This window comes from Ptychodera flava, chromosome 16, assembly GCF_041260155.1.
Source record: "Ptychodera flava strain L36383 chromosome 16, AS_Pfla_20210202, whole genome shotgun sequence".
NCBI classification, from domain to species: domain Eukaryota; kingdom Metazoa; phylum Hemichordata; class Enteropneusta; family Ptychoderidae; genus Ptychodera; species Ptychodera flava.
The window spans coordinates 20,351,484-20,370,542 of NC_091943.1; the positions used below are offsets into that span (position 1 = coordinate 20,351,484).

At 40.0% G+C, this 19,059-nt stretch overlaps 1 protein-coding gene across 1 annotated transcript; it reads left to right on the forward strand.

Annotated features, from left to right (window-relative positions):
- The first annotated feature begins 7,908 nt into the window (after nt 1-7,908).
- LOC139114241 (ependymin-related protein 1-like) lies at nt 7,909-12,550 on the forward strand. The gene is made up of 5 exons (XM_070675818.1): nt 7,909-8,234; nt 9,307-9,388; nt 10,029-10,184; nt 10,527-10,630; nt 11,033-12,550. Exons 1-5 carry the CDS (start codon nt 7,983-7,985, stop codon nt 11,105-11,107), a joined length of 669 nt encoding a protein of 222 aa, XP_070531919.1. The 5' UTR covers nt 7,909-7,982; the 3' UTR covers nt 11,108-12,550.
- The last annotated feature ends 6,509 nt before the right edge of the window (nt 12,551-19,059 follow it).

Consider the following 19,059-nt stretch of genomic DNA (forward strand, 5'->3'; position numbering starts at 1 on the left):
GCCGTCCTTGGATTTTTGAAAAACCTACCCGCCAGCCAGGGAAAAATACAAACACATAAAAAACACAAGAGCATTAATATGAGCTCAATTTTTATTTGGTTTCGTTTGGAAAATAATATTTTTATTTGCAATAGTGTTGACATTGTGTTTGTTTTCTTAATTTTCTCTGAAAACCTACCAGCACGAGGGTGGCAAACAAATAATTATATTTAAAGCGCTTTACCTCAGTTTTATGCGAACGTGTGATGTGTTGCATATCTGATATTTAACCAGACCAGGCCGCAAGAAGCTGGTATTTAGTAGGGCACGGTCCCTCTGACTTTAAGGAGGCACCGTGATTAGGGGCGTCTTATAGTTGACGTCATAGCCTTTTTTACGAGTTTCTGAGTGCCTCCCGCAAAGACTCTGGCAGTAGAATAAACAACACTTGAGTATATTCTCATAGAAAGGTTTTGCTCAGGTTTTGCTCAGAAATTGGAACACCCTTGTTTCTCGTTATTTATGTTTGGCCAAAGTGCTACGATTTTCTCCTTGTTTGTTGCACTCTTTCCTTTGTTCTGACGCTGTTATATGCGACATCTAGGGCCGTGATCATATGTCGGCCCTACAAAGGAGTGTTTCAGTATACACCAGAGCATCGTCCGCTCGCACGGGTCAGTAAGCATCCAGCTACCCGGACAAGACACCTTTGCAAGCGAACATGACATCAGCGTACGTCATTTGAACGTCTATTGAATCAAAATGAAGAGTTTATTTTTTTTTGTATTTGATAAATCAGGAAATTAACGTACCTTGAAGGCAAAAAGGGGGGGGGGGAATTAAAAGAAAGCATTTTATGTAATAGAGAACAACCGACACTGAGAAGTAAGTCGTTGTCGTTAATTTTTGGTAGAATCTCATGACTATCCCTTCACCCTCTGACTACATAAGTTCCAAGAAAGGTCTGTTTCTTGTCACCATCCAAAAGAAAATAAAATTTACCGTTATGGTATTAATTGGTGGAATTTAGACTCTGAATAACGTGATAGGAATTAATCAACCTGAGTCACGTACAGCCCGGTGGTGGCGCTCCGAGGATGGCTTGGTCTCCGTTCTTGTTCCGCAAGATTTCACCTAACAAGGAGATCGTTTCTACACATCGATGTAGTCTCATCGTTGTCGTCTGTACCAGCTTGCCTATAGTACCTTCAGAATAGTCTGGAGCAACATAGAACTTTTGGAAATATAGTGAACTAGGTGATGACGTCATTATTTAAGATAATCTCTGGCATTTTCCGCAAACTTTCATCGAACAAGGAGATTGTTTCTATCGGTGTAGTCTCATCGTTGTCGTCTGTACCAGCTTGCCTATAGTACCTTCACAACAATCTGAAGCAACATGGTAATTTTTGGAAATATAGTGAACTAGATGTTGACGTCATCATTTAAGATAATCTCATCGCATAGCTGTACATCTAAGGCATGGCTGTAGTCTGCGGAACAGTAGGGTTCGGGGGGTGGGGGTAGCTGCTCCAGTGCGATTCTCCATACTGTCACTATGTAAATGTATGTAAATTACCCAAATCCTACCTAAGGTAAGCTCTGCCCCTTTGGCTACGGCCCTGTAACGGTAAGAAAATATTTACCAAGTTTGAAACGGGTATTCTAATCCTTTCAATGCCAGTTTTCGGGGAAAATTACTCCTTTTTTCATGTTTCACGGACCTTGGCGATGAACGAAAAAAATTCCCCTTTTCATTGATTTCGGGAAAATTTATCCTGAAAAGTGTTACCACAAGCTCAGTATGACCTTTTTAGGGAGCGTTCAGTTATTATGGCCGGGGGTGGGCCGGCAAAATCCAGGGGGGTCACCTCAAATTTGAAAACTGCAAAGGGGGGGTCATGTATTTTTCAAACAGCTCAAAGGGGTATCCGTCCCGTCAAAAAGCAGTTTCAGTGTTCAGAAATATTCTGGGAGATAAAAATGATTCGTTCATGATTTCATTCTCTGAAGTTATTCACCTGTAAATCTGAACAAAAGTATAATTATCTGTCACATGAACATCTTGACTTGAGGCTTGTCTTATTGTAAATCAAGCTCACTGCACTGAGGGCAATGAACAATTCCTATTACTTACATATTAGCGATATAGCAAGTTTTGTCAGGGAAATTATTTAACAGTTACCTGTACTGAGACTACTAGTACCATGAAAAGTTAAATAATACTTTTAGGTGAAATTCCAATATCATAATTGTTGTCCACATCTGAACTTTTAAATACCCTATTTGAATCAAGTACATTTGTATCAATTATCAAACACCTATAAAAGCACAAATTAATTTAGTTTAGCATTGTAAAAAAATATTCTTAGTTTTCTCATAGACTCCAGTGTATAGTTAATCAGCATTTCGGTGAAATTCCAAAATCTAATTTCTTGCACACATATCAACCTTTAACCATCCTAGGCTAACTAAGTACTTTAAAATGAATTATCAAATGTCTATAAATACACAGATTTTGATAGTTTTGTATTGGAAAAAAATTATTCATATTTTCCTCTTAGACTCCCATGTACAGTGAATCTACATTTTGGTATAATTCCAAAATCCAATTTCTGGCGAACACATCCATTTGTTACCACCCTAATCTAATCAAGTACATTGATATCAATAATCGAGAGTACATAAATACATGGGTTTACCTATTTTTGTATTGGAAAAAAATTATTCATACTTTCCTCATAGACTCTCATATATAGTGGATGAACATTTTCAGTGAAATTCCATAATCAGATTTCTTGTACACATAATATGCACCTTTAACCATCATACATGTATTCTAATCAAGTACAATTATGTTAATTATTGAACGTCTGTATATGCACAAGTTCAAGTATACCAAGTTTTTCATTGGAAAAAAAATTATTCACAATTTTATCATTGACTCCCATGAATAGTGGATGAACATTTTTGGTGAAATTCTAAGGTCAAACTTTTTGTCCACATGCCAGTTGTAACAACCCTATTTCATTTAAGTACATTTATGTCAATCATCAAATATCTATAAATGCATAGATATAGTTTTGCATTGAAAAAGTATTACATAGATTCCTCATACATGTATGAGAAAATATATGTATACCATGTATAGTGAATCAACATTATCAACAGCTGATTTTTAATTAAATCCAAATATCAAAATATGTACACACACACTTGCGCAAAAATATTGCGATCCACCAGTAATTTCTGTCCAACCCCTTTGAGGGGTAATTTCAAAATTATAGCAAGTCAGAATGGGAAATCTGAGCATTAACACCTTTTGAGTTTGTAAGGAAGGTCATTTGAAAAAATCTAAGCTCTTTTTTGGGGGGATTCTATCGCTCCATACCCCTGAGGTGTTTGTGTGTGCAGCTAATTTACGCAAGCAATGGGGGGGGGGTCATGAAATTTTTGTCATCTTGAAAGGGGGGGTCATCAATTTTTTGGTACAATGGGTAGGGGGGGTTCACTTATTTTGACTGATGCGCAGGAAGAATTTGCCGGCCCACCCCCGGCCATAATAACTGAACGCTCCCTTATGCAATACAAAATCAGCTGACTTTACTAACGTTATTCTCTCATCACCCTCCAGCGTCCGCTATATGTAATCCCGAGTCACAGCGCCAAGCTTCCTGCATTACATCATTCGGCAAACAGTTCATGTAGCCGACAATGAGATGCTAATGATATGCGTCATCATTCACAGCAACATGAAGACGTTTCTTGTAAGTTGCCGCCCACTGGTAAAATTTATCAATTTCGCAAAATCGTGACAAAATGTTTTTTGAAGGCTGATATACCGATTTTACTTATTTTAACCTCGACCTCAGTAAAATTTGGAGGGAAAAGTAGAGCTGTTCGTTACTGCCCCTCCCACTGGCATAAACGTAAAATATGCCCTCCCACTGCATTTTGATGCCAACTACCCTCCTGTATCTTTAGTCTGCCCGCTCCCCGCAACAATACAAGCTCCCCTCTGCCGTCTCCCCACAACTGAAATTCCCACAACTGAAATTCCCAATCGCCCACTGGATGCCCTACTTGCAACCCAGATCAACGCAAAATCGTGCGAACAGTATACCTTTGAACATTGCTCCCCTCTAAGTTAGGCAATAATCTCCCCTCGAGTTCTATCAACAACGGCATTCCCCTCCCTCTACGTATTTTCCGGCACCCACTGTCAAAATTTTTCTCCCCGTCCACTGAAAAAAATGAAATGTCTTCCCATCAATAGTAATAATAATAATAATAATAATAATAATAAAGGATATTTATTGTGCGCCTAATCTCGCTGAGCTCTAGGCGCATGGCTACAAACGAACTCTCATCAGGTGTGAGATTTAAAAAGGTGTGTTTTAAGAGTAGAACGAAATGATGCTAAAGATTGAGTATGACGGAGATTTGCAGGTAAACTATTCCAAGTCGTAGGACCAGTATAGGAAAATGATCTTCGCCGAAGCTTTTCGTGACAGCACGAGGTACTTTGAGTACACGAGTATCAAAGGAAGAACGCAACTGTCTTGAGGGACAGTACTGTTGAAGAAGGTCTGTAAGGTATTGCGGCCCAGATCCAATAAATGAATGAAACAGATTACTGAAAGTTTGTATTGTATGCGAGATGTGATTGGTAACAATGTAGCGAACACAAAAGAGGTTGGACGGAGTCCGATTTCTTGACCTTATACACTAGTCGTGCAGCAGCATTTTGCACTCTCTGCAACTTTTGGAGTAAATATTTGGGACAACCAGCTAAAAGAGAGTTACAATAGTCCAGGCGCGAAAGTACAAGTGCGCAGATTAAAGTTTTGGTGGCTTCCACAGTGAGTAAGTGACGAATTGAACTAATATGTCGGAGGTGGATGTAGGCGACTCTACAAATATTTTGAACATGAAGCGACATATTCAAGTGACAGTCAAGTGTGACACCAAGGTTTTTCACATTTCTAACAAATTGAATATCAGAATTCCCGACACGCATAGAGGTAGGGGTTAATTTTGGAGATGATCTTGAGATATGACCACCATTGCTTCAGTTTTGTTGTCGTTCAACTGAAGTTTATTGTGGGTCATCCAAGTTTTGACGTCACTGATACAATTTTGCACAGTATTGATTGTCACTTGAATATTGTCAATTGTGCTGACTTTATAAAGTTGGTTATCGTCAGCAAAAGCATGGTGCTGCACTCCGTGATTTCTGACAATTTCGAAGAGAGATTCTGTGTACATGACACAGATGACAAACAAGACGGACCCAAGTACAGAACCTTGAGGAACTCCAAACGAGAGAATGGACGAGTCTGATCTCACACCATTGATAGTAACATCGATTTTTCTCTCACGCCCGCTGATTAGTTTTTAAACCTGCCTGCCCTCCGAAAAACTGCGTACAAACACCTTTTTGCACGAACAGCTTAGTTGGCGACACCTACCTTGTTCTCCTCTCATCGATAGTGTGCGCCGCCGTATACATCTGCTGTCCTGTGGGAAGGGTACATCGGTGAGACAGGCGGATGCGTGACTGATTCAAAGAGCGATGCCGGTTACATAAGTGCGTACATCGTTAAACACACCGATCGCTAGATAAAAAAGGTTATTGCATTGCCACCGCATCTTATTGCTTCCCGTTGGATGCTGAGATGGAATGAAGTAGAACTGTGTCCTCCACAGGGCTGACGTTGACATAATGTATTATGCCAGTTTTGCAAGTGTAAGCCCGTTGGAGCGTCCTAAACGCACATAATTTGAAGTCTCGGTGTATTCAAACACAGAGCTTTTCTTAAGCATTTCCTTACTATCTATTAGCTTCAGTTACTGGATTGCCATTCAAATCCCAAATCATGCTGTAATCACGCTTAATTATGTCTGATTTATGCTTGAGATAAGAACATTAACTTGTCAGTGTCATTTGCTGTGTGGAGATTGTCTAAGGGGACAAGACAGCTGGATGGAGAAGACAAGCTAACAGTTAGAATCTCTCTCTCTCTCTCTCTCTCTCTCTCTCTCTCTCTCTCTCTCTCTCTCTCTCTCTCTCTCTCTCTCTCTCTCTCTCTCTCTCTCTCGCTCAATTGATGAATATAGTACTGTTGACATACACTCGCTTTACCCCGTCGCAACCGCAGCATATAGTTCCTTGACCGACAAACATACGTGTGCTGTACAAACACCTGGTACGCAATCGCTATAAATCGCTATCTGTGATTTATTTTTGTACGCGATCTCTTGATAAATACTTGACTCAAGTCTTCAAGACCGTATTCAAGATTACGAGGAGAGTGCTTGCGTGATATTCAAGAAAGTAACCAGCAGTCGAGGTCCAAACCTAAGAATGACACTCGCTGTATTTTTTTCAGTGCGAAATATTTGCCCAGGAGTTTATCAATTTGCTGTATCCATGTCCAAAGTAGCGGGATATTTTCTTCAAGTTAATGCTATACACACTGCTCATAGTGCGGTCGTAAATTTCACGCGGCGGAGAAATTTCGATCGAAGACTGCCTTCAAAGATTACGATTGTTACATCATAAAGTCAAATTTTGTTAGGCCACCTGTTTGTTTTACAAACCCGATATTCCTTTGAAGCATAGACCGTAGAGGGTGTAGTCTTTGTCGCTTCTTTTTCGTATTTGAAGACTTATTAAAGCGGTCACAGTTTTCAGATTAGTATCTACTTCGCCTAACTAAACACGGGTCAAATTCAGTGTTATATTTGTTTTATCGCATTCGACACAAGTTTATTCCAACCATTTATTACATTTGGTGATCATGAACGTGACAGAAATTGGTCCTTGACAGCACCAAACGGTCAAAGGTCAAATGACAAATTATATGTCAATTAAGAAATTATTGATAAGGACTGTGACACTCAGCAGGAGGGTCAGTGTTTTCTGCGCATGGAAATTAGGAGGGTCACACTTTTTGGGGGAATTTGATATTCAATAAATTTTCAAATCCCCCCTCTTTGCAACGTCAATTCCCCCCCCCCGGCATGTTGTAAATTTTTCCAAGTCCCCTGAGATCTCCCGGCCCCTCAGAAGTGTTTGTGAACACAACCATACAGCCATGTCAATGTTGTATATATGATTGAACAATGGCATTTATCTGCCCAACAATTTAGTCTGTCGTTGTACAGTTTACCTGGTACCTTCAGAACAGTGTGAAGCGACATGATTAGTTTTGGAAAACTAGTGTAACGATGGCGTCATTATTTGTTACGTTCACGGCATGGCTGGATATCTAAGAAAATACTTGCCAGCTTTCAAAGAGCTATTCTGGTCCTTTCGAGACCAGCTTTTGGGAAAAAATTCCCCTTTTCTTGTATTCAAGGACCTTGAGGATGAAAGAAAAATATCCCGGCCTTTTCGGCGATTTTAGGATCATGCATGACTACCCATTTTCTAGACTTGCCCCAAGTCTGCGGGCATATAAATACAAAAAGAGAGTAAATTAAGAGAAAATTGAAGTACTATACTCCGGCAGGCTGTTGAGTAGATCGCGGGGTGAACGCCATGGCCATAGGCAAGTACTGCTGCCCGAGAAAAGCTGAGCAACTGGGGCGGGAATGGGGCCCTGTTACCGCGGCTACCAAAAACTATGAAAAATAGTAAAGAATGAGCTACAAAATCACTATCAGTTGTAAGTTGCAGGTAGAATAAGTCTGTGCCTTTGTATAAAATACTATAAAAATAGTAGAAAGTGAGCAACCAGCTGAAAGTTAGTCGAGGAGACCTTAACCGCATATCATTTGCATCTCATTGTCGGCTACACGGACTGTGTGCCCAGTCTTTTACCATTTTTCCTAAAAGAGCCACCGCACTGGGTCGATATGGCCGTATTATGTAATAATAAGTCAGCTGACTCGCATCATATGAGCTTACCCACGTGACCTTACCTTTCAGCGTCCGCTTTATAATTAAATCCTGAGTCACAGCATCAAGCTGCCAGCACTACATCATTCACAGCAACATGAAGACGTTCCTTGTTCTCCTCTCATCGGTGGTCTGCGCCACAGCATACATCTGCTGTCCCCCGAGTCAGTGGGAAGGGTACATCGGTGAGACGGGCGGATACGTGACTGATTCAAAGAGCGATGCCGGTTACATAAGTGCGTACATCGTTTACCACATCGACCGCGAGATGAAGAAGATTGCTTTCGACTCGCAAAGTACGGTTGGCCCAACTCAAAGCAACGTCCACACACTGCAGGACTTTGATAAGGTAGAGGTGTATGAATTTGCTCTGGGTCATCCACAGGCGTTTGTGGACCGGGTAGTTTGCAAAAGTGTATATGTAGTTTATGGTGTGTGTTTATGCATAGACCCTCGAGAAAAACGAGGGTCTATGGTTTATGCTACTTTCCGACGTACTGATACGTAGCCTTACCACAAGGTGAGGCTGCGTATCGGAACGTAGCATAAACTACACTTTTACAAACTACCCAGTCCACGTAACACCTGTGGGTCATCGCTTGAAATATGACATCGCACCCTTTAAGGCATTAAAGCTTAACCAATGGTTCCACGGGTGATTGTGGTCAACCTGTGTATGTCTTTGCGTTCCCTCTGCGATGGTGAAACCCCGAAAAAAGAGTTTTGTCTGCCGACTCACATAGCGACAAAACTGCTACTCTTGACCAATCCATATCAATATTCTTGTCCTTGTAGTACGCGTTATTTACACCTTAAACTATGGGTATTTTAAGACCGGCGGTGGAAGGGGCTGTGTTGCAGGGTTGCCGCCAGGACGCGCCATTTCGACAATGTCCCCAAAACGGAACAGTTGTCCCGCACTCTGCGTACTACGGTCACCTCGGGCGCACTCGTGAGTCGACTGTGATGGGTTTAGTATACAAGTAACATCTGTTACTGATGATGATCTTTGTTTTGCATAATTATTTTAAGGCTTACACTTACATACTTTCGGAGCTAGCTATATGATTAAAAGTAATTAAAACGCTGCACTTGATATCATAATTTGCTTGACTGTAGTCCGTCTGAGCTCTGATTTGCGGCAGATATGGTATACTGCTTCAATTGCCTGAAATTCAAGCATAGCGACGCGGTCCCGGTAGCTTGAATTTTGTTCAGTGAAACTAATGTGTTACGAAATAATGCAAAATTTGATTGGCAACTGCTTGTTGTCCCCAAAATGTACAAAATGTACCCAAAAATAAATGTTAGTGGTACACAGTGTCCCCCGATCTATAATTCATGGCCGCAACACTGCTGTTGTGGTTCAATTTGTCATATACGTAAAGAGGGTAATGATGTATTTTTCCCTTGTCTTTCAGAAAATCCAATACCAAGTCGAAGGAGGTGTTTGTACAAAGTCAGCCTTACAAGGAAGCATTGAAGACAACGCATGCGTTACTGGTAAGAACATATATTTTTACTGGTAGCCCATATATGTATATATATATATGTATATATATATATAATATATATATATATATATATATATATATATATATATATATATATATATATATATAATTTCTCTCTATATAAATTTCCTAGCTGTTCTATCTCTGAAATAAGGGTGATTGTGTAAATTATTTTTTTTTTACATTTGGCGCCTCGTACAAGCGACAATTTGTAGCCTCAAATCTAACTCCGACGATTTTCAGTGCCTTTAGCTATTTACAAGAGGGATGTATTTTCTTTAACCCCTTCAGCAACAGTCCCCGCACGAGGGGCGAGGCCATATTGCCTGTTGTACACTGAAAGGAAGGCGCATCTTCACACAGCCGAAACCTGCGCGCAAAGCTGATAACCAATGTGTGTTGAAATGTGCCTCTCCTTTTCAAGTAAATAACAAACATATACCCAAAATACGACACTGCATTATAATATTGCGTTTTTAGACCCAGAATTCTTTGGTCTTTAGTCAATCTTCGGATGCTCGACTGTCTTCGGACAGGTCAGAGATAGCCGAGCGCCCCATTACCATTGACTCTTCCCGCCTCGTTCTCCGTAGAAGATCAAGAATTGTTTTTTTTGCTTTGGTTCACAGATCGTGCTCAATTGCAAGGAAAAGTTGACATTGTGGGTATGCTTGCCAATAGCTACACGTATACAGCTGAAGGGATTGATATGAACGTTACTTTGACTGTATGGGAAAAGGGGTGTATTCCTTGTGGTTTTAATGCCGTCATCCACTCACAGGGTGGTAGGTATATTTTTTAATTTGTTCTGATCAACCTAAACTGGAGAATATTAACACAACCACAACCACTTCTTCCTGGCGTATGACAGTCCGATTTATCACACCAGCGGATAGTTGACACCCTTCACAACTTATGTGGAGGTTACCGGTTGCCTCTCGGTCGGCCGAACGAAGTGAAAAAAACAACATATTTTCAAACCATATGTATTACGTAAGCGAAAGCCTTTGAAGGAAACTTTATTAAGCTGAGTTTCTCCCTTAGCCGAATTCTGCATACTCTTCTCAATTATTCCTCGACAATCCGTCGTCATACATGTAATTTCGTTTGATCTGTTTCTGAATCAGCACACTCCATCCTCAACGGAGGCTATTTCAACATAACAACCGGTATCAAAGACCCGTCGGTTTTCGATGTACCGGCAGCCTGCAAAGGCACTATGCCCTTCAAGGTAAGGATAGAAAAACTACTTCCCCTTTTACGAATATTGCCAGTAGTGAGTCGAGCCCATGAATGGAAGAGGTTACTACCATGCCCACGCATGTAACTCAACGTGCTTCCCCTTGGATACTGGATCTGGAATGCAGGAATTCTGCCATGTCCTCCACGGGATTGACGTTGACATAATGCACTATGCCATTTTTGCAAGTATGCCAATCGAAGTGTCCTACACGTGCCCAATTTGTAATCCAGTCTTTTTCAAGTTCAAACTTACTCGGAGCCTGTCTTCAGAATTTTCCTTCGTATGATCCACTCTAAAGTTGTTGTACTGTTATTCAAATTCCAAGACATACTGCATGTAATCACGATTACTTATCATAATGCTTCCTTTCTCTTTTTTGCTATTTTTCAGAAACTTCAGGGTCTCTTTCTGGAACCTGTGCTTCACAGACTGGCGTTCAACAAATTTGAAAAGCCACAGAACTAACGTTAACTTCACGGGTAGTCATCCCATTTTGTACTTTCCTCTTCACGAGTGATACATGAGACTAGAGGCCAAATCAAATATTATATTCCAATCACTGTAAAACAAAATTATTACGAACACGATTGGAACTAATTTAGGAGAATTGGATCTTCATACAGTTCAAATTTCTCAAACGTGTTAGGTGCCCTATTGCTGAATGTTGCAATATTACAAATTACTCATAAAAACACTTAGTGCAAAATTTAAAAAGAAAGGCAGACGAGCTTACATTTGGCAGATCAAACCGACATTACTTCACCATCCAATTATCCCAAATTAGTTCCGATCGTGTTTACTAGTGAGAAAAAGGTGAATAGAACACGCTTTCGAATGCAAGTATTATACTATATACCGAACGGGATGGGTTCCATGGTCAATCGACCTATCTACCTATCAAGACCATGTTAATGTTACAAGTTTGAGTGTTTACAGCTTGATTGTCGGGCTCCTCTTAAATGTAGAATGCGCTCCTGAAATAGATATTGTGTGTCTCAAAGTTTAATAACGCTTTCCGGGTCTACCACCTGGGGGCGCTCATTTTGAAGCTTATGAAATAGTTACATCTTCGCCGCCTTAGTTTTGTGAAAATCAAAACTTCAATCCCCCCACAGAGTTAACAAATGGCGGCTATTTTGAATTTCAAATATCGACAAGTGTTAGGTAATTTGCATCTTAAGATTAATCAAAATTTTCAGGGTGATCCAAAATTTTCATCCTCGCTTTTTTGAGAGAATGGTTGAAATTTCGTTTAGGAATGTTTTTATCAAAAGTTTAAATCTTTCACTTTCAAGGCGTTTACTACCTTAACGTCTACAATGTTGATTTTAGGCGCGGCACACTTAGTTTCTCGGGACAATCATCGCAGTCATCAAATAAATAAGTACATGACTTACCCCTTGTCATCATGGTTTGGCCCAATCATATACTGTTTCGTGATAAGGCTAGACCTTTACAGCGACAAATGGGGATGGAAAGGTTAAGATATAAAGAATTCAACGCAATAAATCTGAATAAACGTGTGCACTTTGATAATGAAGTTTCTGGTATTTTCTAATCGGTCATCGTAATGAATGTGCAAGTGTCGTAAATCGGCGAGAATCCCGAGGTGAGAAATTCGAGAGTACAATGTATTCAATAATTGTAATAAATCTGACATGTTTTGAGCAGGAGTTGTGGCGATATTTGCTCGAACAATGATCGAATTGATTGCAAGCCAGATGAACCTAAACTAGAAAGCTTCACTCGAAATAAAACGTATAAGCTTAGACTTTTGTTGTATAGTCTCGCAGCGGTATTATACAGCACTCACTCTTTATTGTTTTTTTGGGGTTTTTTTGCTTTTGAGGCGTCTGTGTTCTGACGTAATGTTTACATAGAAAAATTAAATTCAGTGATTTCAAGTCCCGTCTAGACAGTCTCTTGTCCGCACTACACACTGTCATGAGATGATATGTGAGAGACAGAGACAGATAGACAGAGAAAGAGAGACTGACAGAGACAGAGAGGGGAGAGAACGTGGTTTTGTATGCACAATTGGCGCAATCTTAAGGTAGAACGCACCTCGGGGACAGACATTCAGACTCTCAAACGTTTAAAATTCTCTTCTGATGTACCACATGTGGGGGTTCATTTTAAACGTCTTGGTGTAAGAAAACCTTTCACATGCTTAGTTTCTCGAAATTCGAAAAAAAATTTTTATTTTTCTCCATAGAATTAACACAGGGATGGCGGCCATTTTGAATTCCAAATATCGGTAAATCTTGGGTAATTTGTTTCTCTAGTACCAAAATTTGCTTAGTGACCCCATATTTTCATTCTTGATTTTGAAATAGAATGGTTGAAAGGTTCCTGAAGGAAAGTTTGAGCAAAAGTTTAAGTCTTTCACTTCCAAGGCGCATACTACCTTAACGTAGAATTTTCCGCGCTTTTTTGACGATATTTTGTCGCAAAAGCAAATTCATAGCTTTTACATTGCAAGATGCTTCCTTGCAGCAGTCATATTACAACCATTGAACCTTGGGATGAAGTGAAATGGTAATATCTAAAAGCATGTAGATACAGGAATGAGCTCGCTGTATGAGAAATCTGTCAAACAATGAAGTATTGATTTTGTGTTAATTTCTGTTTAGGTGTGTGTGTGCTCGCGCACGTGTGTGTGTTTTTGTGTGTGTTTAATATATGTGTGTTTTAACTGCTTACAGGACTAACTTTTTGAATTTTGAGAGCACGCCAAATTTACAAAATGCACTTCCCCTGACTAAATTGGACAAGCAAGCCAAACCACGATGCTTCGTTCTAACTCGCCCAATAGCAAGCACGATTGACAATCATGCCATTGATTTTTCTCTAAGCCTGCTGAACGTTCTTCAGGGCGCGAAATTTCTGGGTACATTGTGCGCACAGCCACAAATATTCGCCCTTTCCTCCACCCTATTGGTAATTTTATTCTCAAACAAACCAAAATGCTCATAGTATCACATTCAATATTTGTCAACGAAGAATTATGATCTTCAAGATGCAAAACGTCTTCGTGAGAAACACCATGACTGCCGATCGATTTTGTCCGCTCTGTGCTTGAGGTGAAAAAGATTAACTTCATAGTACCAGGTATTTATTGTGTGGATGTACAACGCAATGCCTGGTAGTATGAAGGTACATGGAGAAAACGTGTTGATAGGTTTGAAATATTTACATAATAACGTGCTAATGAACCTTTTAACCACACCGTAACCTCAGAGAGCTGCAGTCACACGTTAATGCATGGTGATGAAAGGTATAAAATCTTCAAATTTTACTTTTTATGTTTTTAGTCATGCAAATTATACCATCTTTTGATGGAAATGGTGGTTATGACATTAGCTGTGCAATAACAAATTTAAGCACTTTCCACATTCTGTAATTATCCCATCTTTGTCCGCAAGCAGGCAAACTCCTTCGCCAATGAAATTTTTCCTTTGAAAGCGTTAAAGTTGAGTATAGGAGTTGCTGGAAGCCTTTTTCTTTGCTTGGGACCTTAAAGCTGCAAAATGATTGGCTCAAAGGTTGGCATCGTAATGAAAGGCGCTGAGCACTTCCATATTGGGGGATCGGGCAGTGAATATGGTTCCAATCGTGTTGATTGTGGCTGACAGTTCTTTTTAGCCACAATATCAACAATGACATCATGGAAATCGAGAATCTGCAGTTCGGGTGCTCCAAAACCTTTCTCGTGATAAGCAAATACAGCAGCCAATCGACACATCACCCGGTGTACGGTTCTGCCTTCTCAGGTCATTCCCACAATATTTGCCATGGGATGACGTCATGCAATATTCTGATAACGAGCGGCGCTATGGCGAAGGGTTGCATGATGTCATGCTCACGTGAAAATATGAAGTGATTGTTCTGTGTATTGATCACATGTTTCTTGAATGTACATCAACACCTATCTTTGTTACACAGACGGAGTTCCCCTCCTTCTTGAGTGTCATTCTGTATTCGCTAACTCTGTGTACAGGTCAATGAACAGGTTAGGAATTATGAGCAATTTATTGGAGACAGCTCGATACGAACTCTGCCTAATCAAACACGACCTGTGAGAAATCAAATACATAAATAATTGTTCTAAGGAGTGGAACATTTGATATCCTTTTGAGCTTGAAAGATTAAAAAAAAAAGATTCCAAAAGATTGCCTCTGAAAAAAGTCAGACATTGATGGCTGAAAAAATATAAATATAATTAAAAATACTGTCAGCAAATATGAAGTAAAAAATGCACCGACAGTCACCTTAAGTCTTTAATTTCATTTTCGGCCTGCCCCTAACATCTTTAATTTTTTGGTGTCGTCGCGCACACCATTTTTATAACATATCTTTCAATGTCGCTCAATGCCCTTCGGGCGCCTTATTTTCATAACATCTCTCATTTTTCAGCGCACGCTTTTGTGACGACATCAAATTCATTTCTGAATTCATTTCATTTCATTTCATGAATGCCCTGATTTGATTAATATTATGACTCAAACTTTTGATGCTGCTTTACATTATTTCAATTTTAAACAGTAAGTAGCAATATTCATTTGCTGTTTTTGCTTCTGCTACAGTTTTCTCATCCTTACACCTGAAGATATCTTTGGCACTCAATTCAGCTTGTTCACATAGCCTGCACCGGATATCTTGTTTCAATATGACGCGCCATGCTTGTCATGACTTGTCAATAAAAATGACATCATTGTCACATTCATAAAACATTGGTCACTCTGGATAGAGAAGAAAACAATACATTCTCCTCCTCCTCCTCCTCGGATTGAGAGGGGGTAGTCAGTTGAGAAGATTCTTGGCTGACATGTCCCTTCTCATTGGCGGTTAGGCGGCATTTTTCTGCAAGATGTAAGGTGTTCTTGTTCTAGTTCTTTGCAAATTTCTGTCGCTCTTTTCTTGTTTCGGAAGTTTGTTTTGCTTTCTCCTATTCAGTGGAGAATTTTCGTGCACCACGCATCTTGCCTTCTGTCAATGACAAAATTGTGTTTTTCAGATTTAATCGATTGGTATCTTTCCGCATGTTGCTGTGATATAGCTACCTGTTTACCTTTTCACCAGTTATCTCCGTCTCGCTTCGGCTTCAGTGTCATAGCCATTTTGCAGTTTTTGCTGTTTTTGTATAGTGCCCAACTTTGCTTAGTTTTTTCAGTAATTGATCATTATTTGCTATTACGCATTTGTCTGATTTCAATTCTGCTTTTCGTGTCAAAATTGAAATGATTTGACATGCACTTTTCTGTACAGGAGTTTATTTTTTTATTAATAAACGTTCATTTGAAAAATCAAAATATTATTATTATTATTATTATTATTATTATTATTATTATTGTACTTGGGCCTCAGCCCAAGTACATTTGTTTTCATTCCGTGGGAAAAAACTCTGTAAGGTATAACCATTCCTGGCTGAGACCAGGGAGGGCAAAATGTCTTGGCTTCATCTTTCTTGGCATAATAAATGGCGTAATGATGTTAACTGAATGGAAGTGCTGCTCTCAGCCAGTCTTGAATAAGTGAGATGTGAATATTAATGCTTCTCTATCTGAGTTTTTGCCACAAAATCTTCTGAATATAATCAAAATGTGCATCGAAATGCAACAATTAATGCACCCTCCGTTTCCTAGGCGATGGCACGACCCTTGCTACACCCACTGGACGAGCCAAAGTGGGAGGGGTATACAGTTGGTCGAACAAGAGGGCTCGAGACCAGAATTTAACATTTAACTTGAAACATGTTTAATCGCTGACAAGATGTGGACTAGTGTTAACCGAAGTAAAATTGTGAAAAGGAAAGGTTTTATATCCCGGACACAATGAAAAACATTACGACTGGAAACTGTACCCCCAGTTGAGAATAGTAATGCCCACAGCGATGGAGAACACTTATCCTTGAGCTGAGAAAACCAGACCATCATTTCGAAATAGAGCTGCAGATTCGAGAAGCTCGTTCAAAATAGCTAGGTACACCCCAAAGGGGTGGTTTCGAGTTTTGAGGGCAAATTTCGCCTCCTTCATATAGAAATCGTACGTTTGTTTTTCCAGGAGAACACACCATTTGACACAAAATTTGCATGTAAAGGGGTCGCCAGTAAGCACGTGGTCAAATCTGGCATAGGAAACAATATGAAATGTTGGGTAAAGCCAGTCCAAAATAAACTGATTTGAACTTTTGTGTTTTGTAATTTATACCACTGCAGTAACATTACCTTTTTTTGACAACATCACACAATGTAATACGTTTTGAAACTGAATACTCCGACGTATTCTGTGTCTCCTTTGCTAAAAAATACGGTATGCCGATTACCATGTAAGGAGATGATGACGTCAAGACAGATTTGTAGTGTGTTTGGTCCTGGATGGTGCACGAAATTTTGTCAAGGTAGCTTGTGTATTTATTTCCTAAATGGGAGAGATTAGGGTCGATCTAAACGAAGGCCGAAGAATGTTATGATCCTCTAAGCGAGCTGAACTCTAACGCGAATGGTTGGATAATTTGGAGGATGTCTAGAATGATTAGTCTCATTAAGATTATTTGGCGGTCAGTGTTGAATTTCAACTGCGTCACAAGTTTGCTAAATGAGTATTCCGTCGAACGGTCAACGAACGATATTTTAGAAATCTGAAGACATGGCACATCGCATTCTTATATTGATATTTTATATTTTACAAAAGATGTAAGAAGCAATGATTTTGTCGAAAATTCTGAAAAAAATATAGGAAGATTTGATCGCGAACACATTTTCACTTGGGGTCAACTAGCTCTGCGTACGATGCTGTGTGTTCCGCTACAGGTAATCGCCCCGCTCACCACAGCCCTGCAAAGACCCGTACGCGTACGTAGGGTCGGTGACTTCATATCCATTTTGGGACTTGACGTAAAAAGCCAAATTACTGCCGAAATTCAGCGTTCTTGGGCCCAAGTCGTATCCCAGCCTACCTCAGCTACTCGATCGCTTCCAAAAATGACAGTCTTTTATTCACTTCTCGTAAATAACCGTCGATGTCGGCAACTCTCTCGCTAGCCCTGCGTACGATGCTGTGTGTTAGCTGTAGCACATAGCATCGTACGCAGGGCTAGGCGTCAACATGGGGTCGCAGCCATGTTGCCTCAAAACTTATTTCTGTCTGCACTCAAAACTCAAAAATGTCGGATATGAACCTGAAAAATCGATGCAATTTTGTCAAACTTCGGCGAAATTTCAGCATATAGACAAAATTTCATCTAGGTAACTTAGTAAGGTAAATTTACTGAAATTTGATCGACAAATAATCCTGAGCTTGAACGTGACAGCTCGCCTTCTCCGGGAAGTCAAGCATCCAGCTGCTCACACACAGTTGCCCATATGGCCAGGTTTATGAGATTGTTTTCAAGCGACGGCGGCAGACCGTACGGGGCTCTGGATATGAACCTACCGCCGGTGTAGCTGTAATAACTGTTGCGTTGTTTTTAGTGCCCACGGACGAAGTCCTGGGGGAGTTATAGGTTTGGTCATGTCAGTCCGTCCGTCCGTCCGTTCACGCGGATATCTCAGACATGCCCAGGTCAATTTCTTTCAAACTTTGCACAAGAATAGTACCCAACCCCATACAGATGCACGTCGATTTGTTTCACAATGCGATCGAATTTGGCCGTGTTAGAGGACTTTTTAGTTTACACCTCCATAGACTCCCATGTATAAGGCAGTTCTCCATAGACTTTCATTTATAAGGCAAGAAAAATAAAAATTTAGTTTTCATCGTATTCATATTGCCTAAAGGATGCAGTGACACAGTTTTTTGTCCCCACGGATAAAGTCCAGGGGCTTATAGATGGGTCATATCCGTCCGTGAGTCCATCAGTGAGTCCATCGGTTCACGCAGATATCTCAGACATTTTGACAAAATATCATGTGACCTTGGTGACCTTTGACCTCAAATATACATTATTGTCCATAACTCAGTAACCACAAGTGCTAAACCTTTCATATTTGGTATGATGGGACACCTTATGACGCCACATATTGTACCTCATTAATTATGCGCATATCTAATTTTGAGCGAGCCAATAGAGCTAGAGGTCTGATTTTTGGTATATAGGGATAAGTTAACAATATAATTTGTTTGACAAAACGTCACGTGACCTCAATGACCTTTGACATCAAATATACATATTTGTCCACAACTCAGTAACCACAAGTGCTACACCCTTCATATTTGGTATGATAGGACACCTTATGACACCACATATTGTACCTTATTAATTATGCACATATCTAATTTTGAGCGAGCCAATAGAGCTAGAGGTCTGATTTTTGGTATATAGGAATAACTTAGCAATACAATTATTTTGACAAAATGTCACGTGACCTCAATGACCTTTGACATCAAATATATATATTTGTCCACAACTCAGTAAC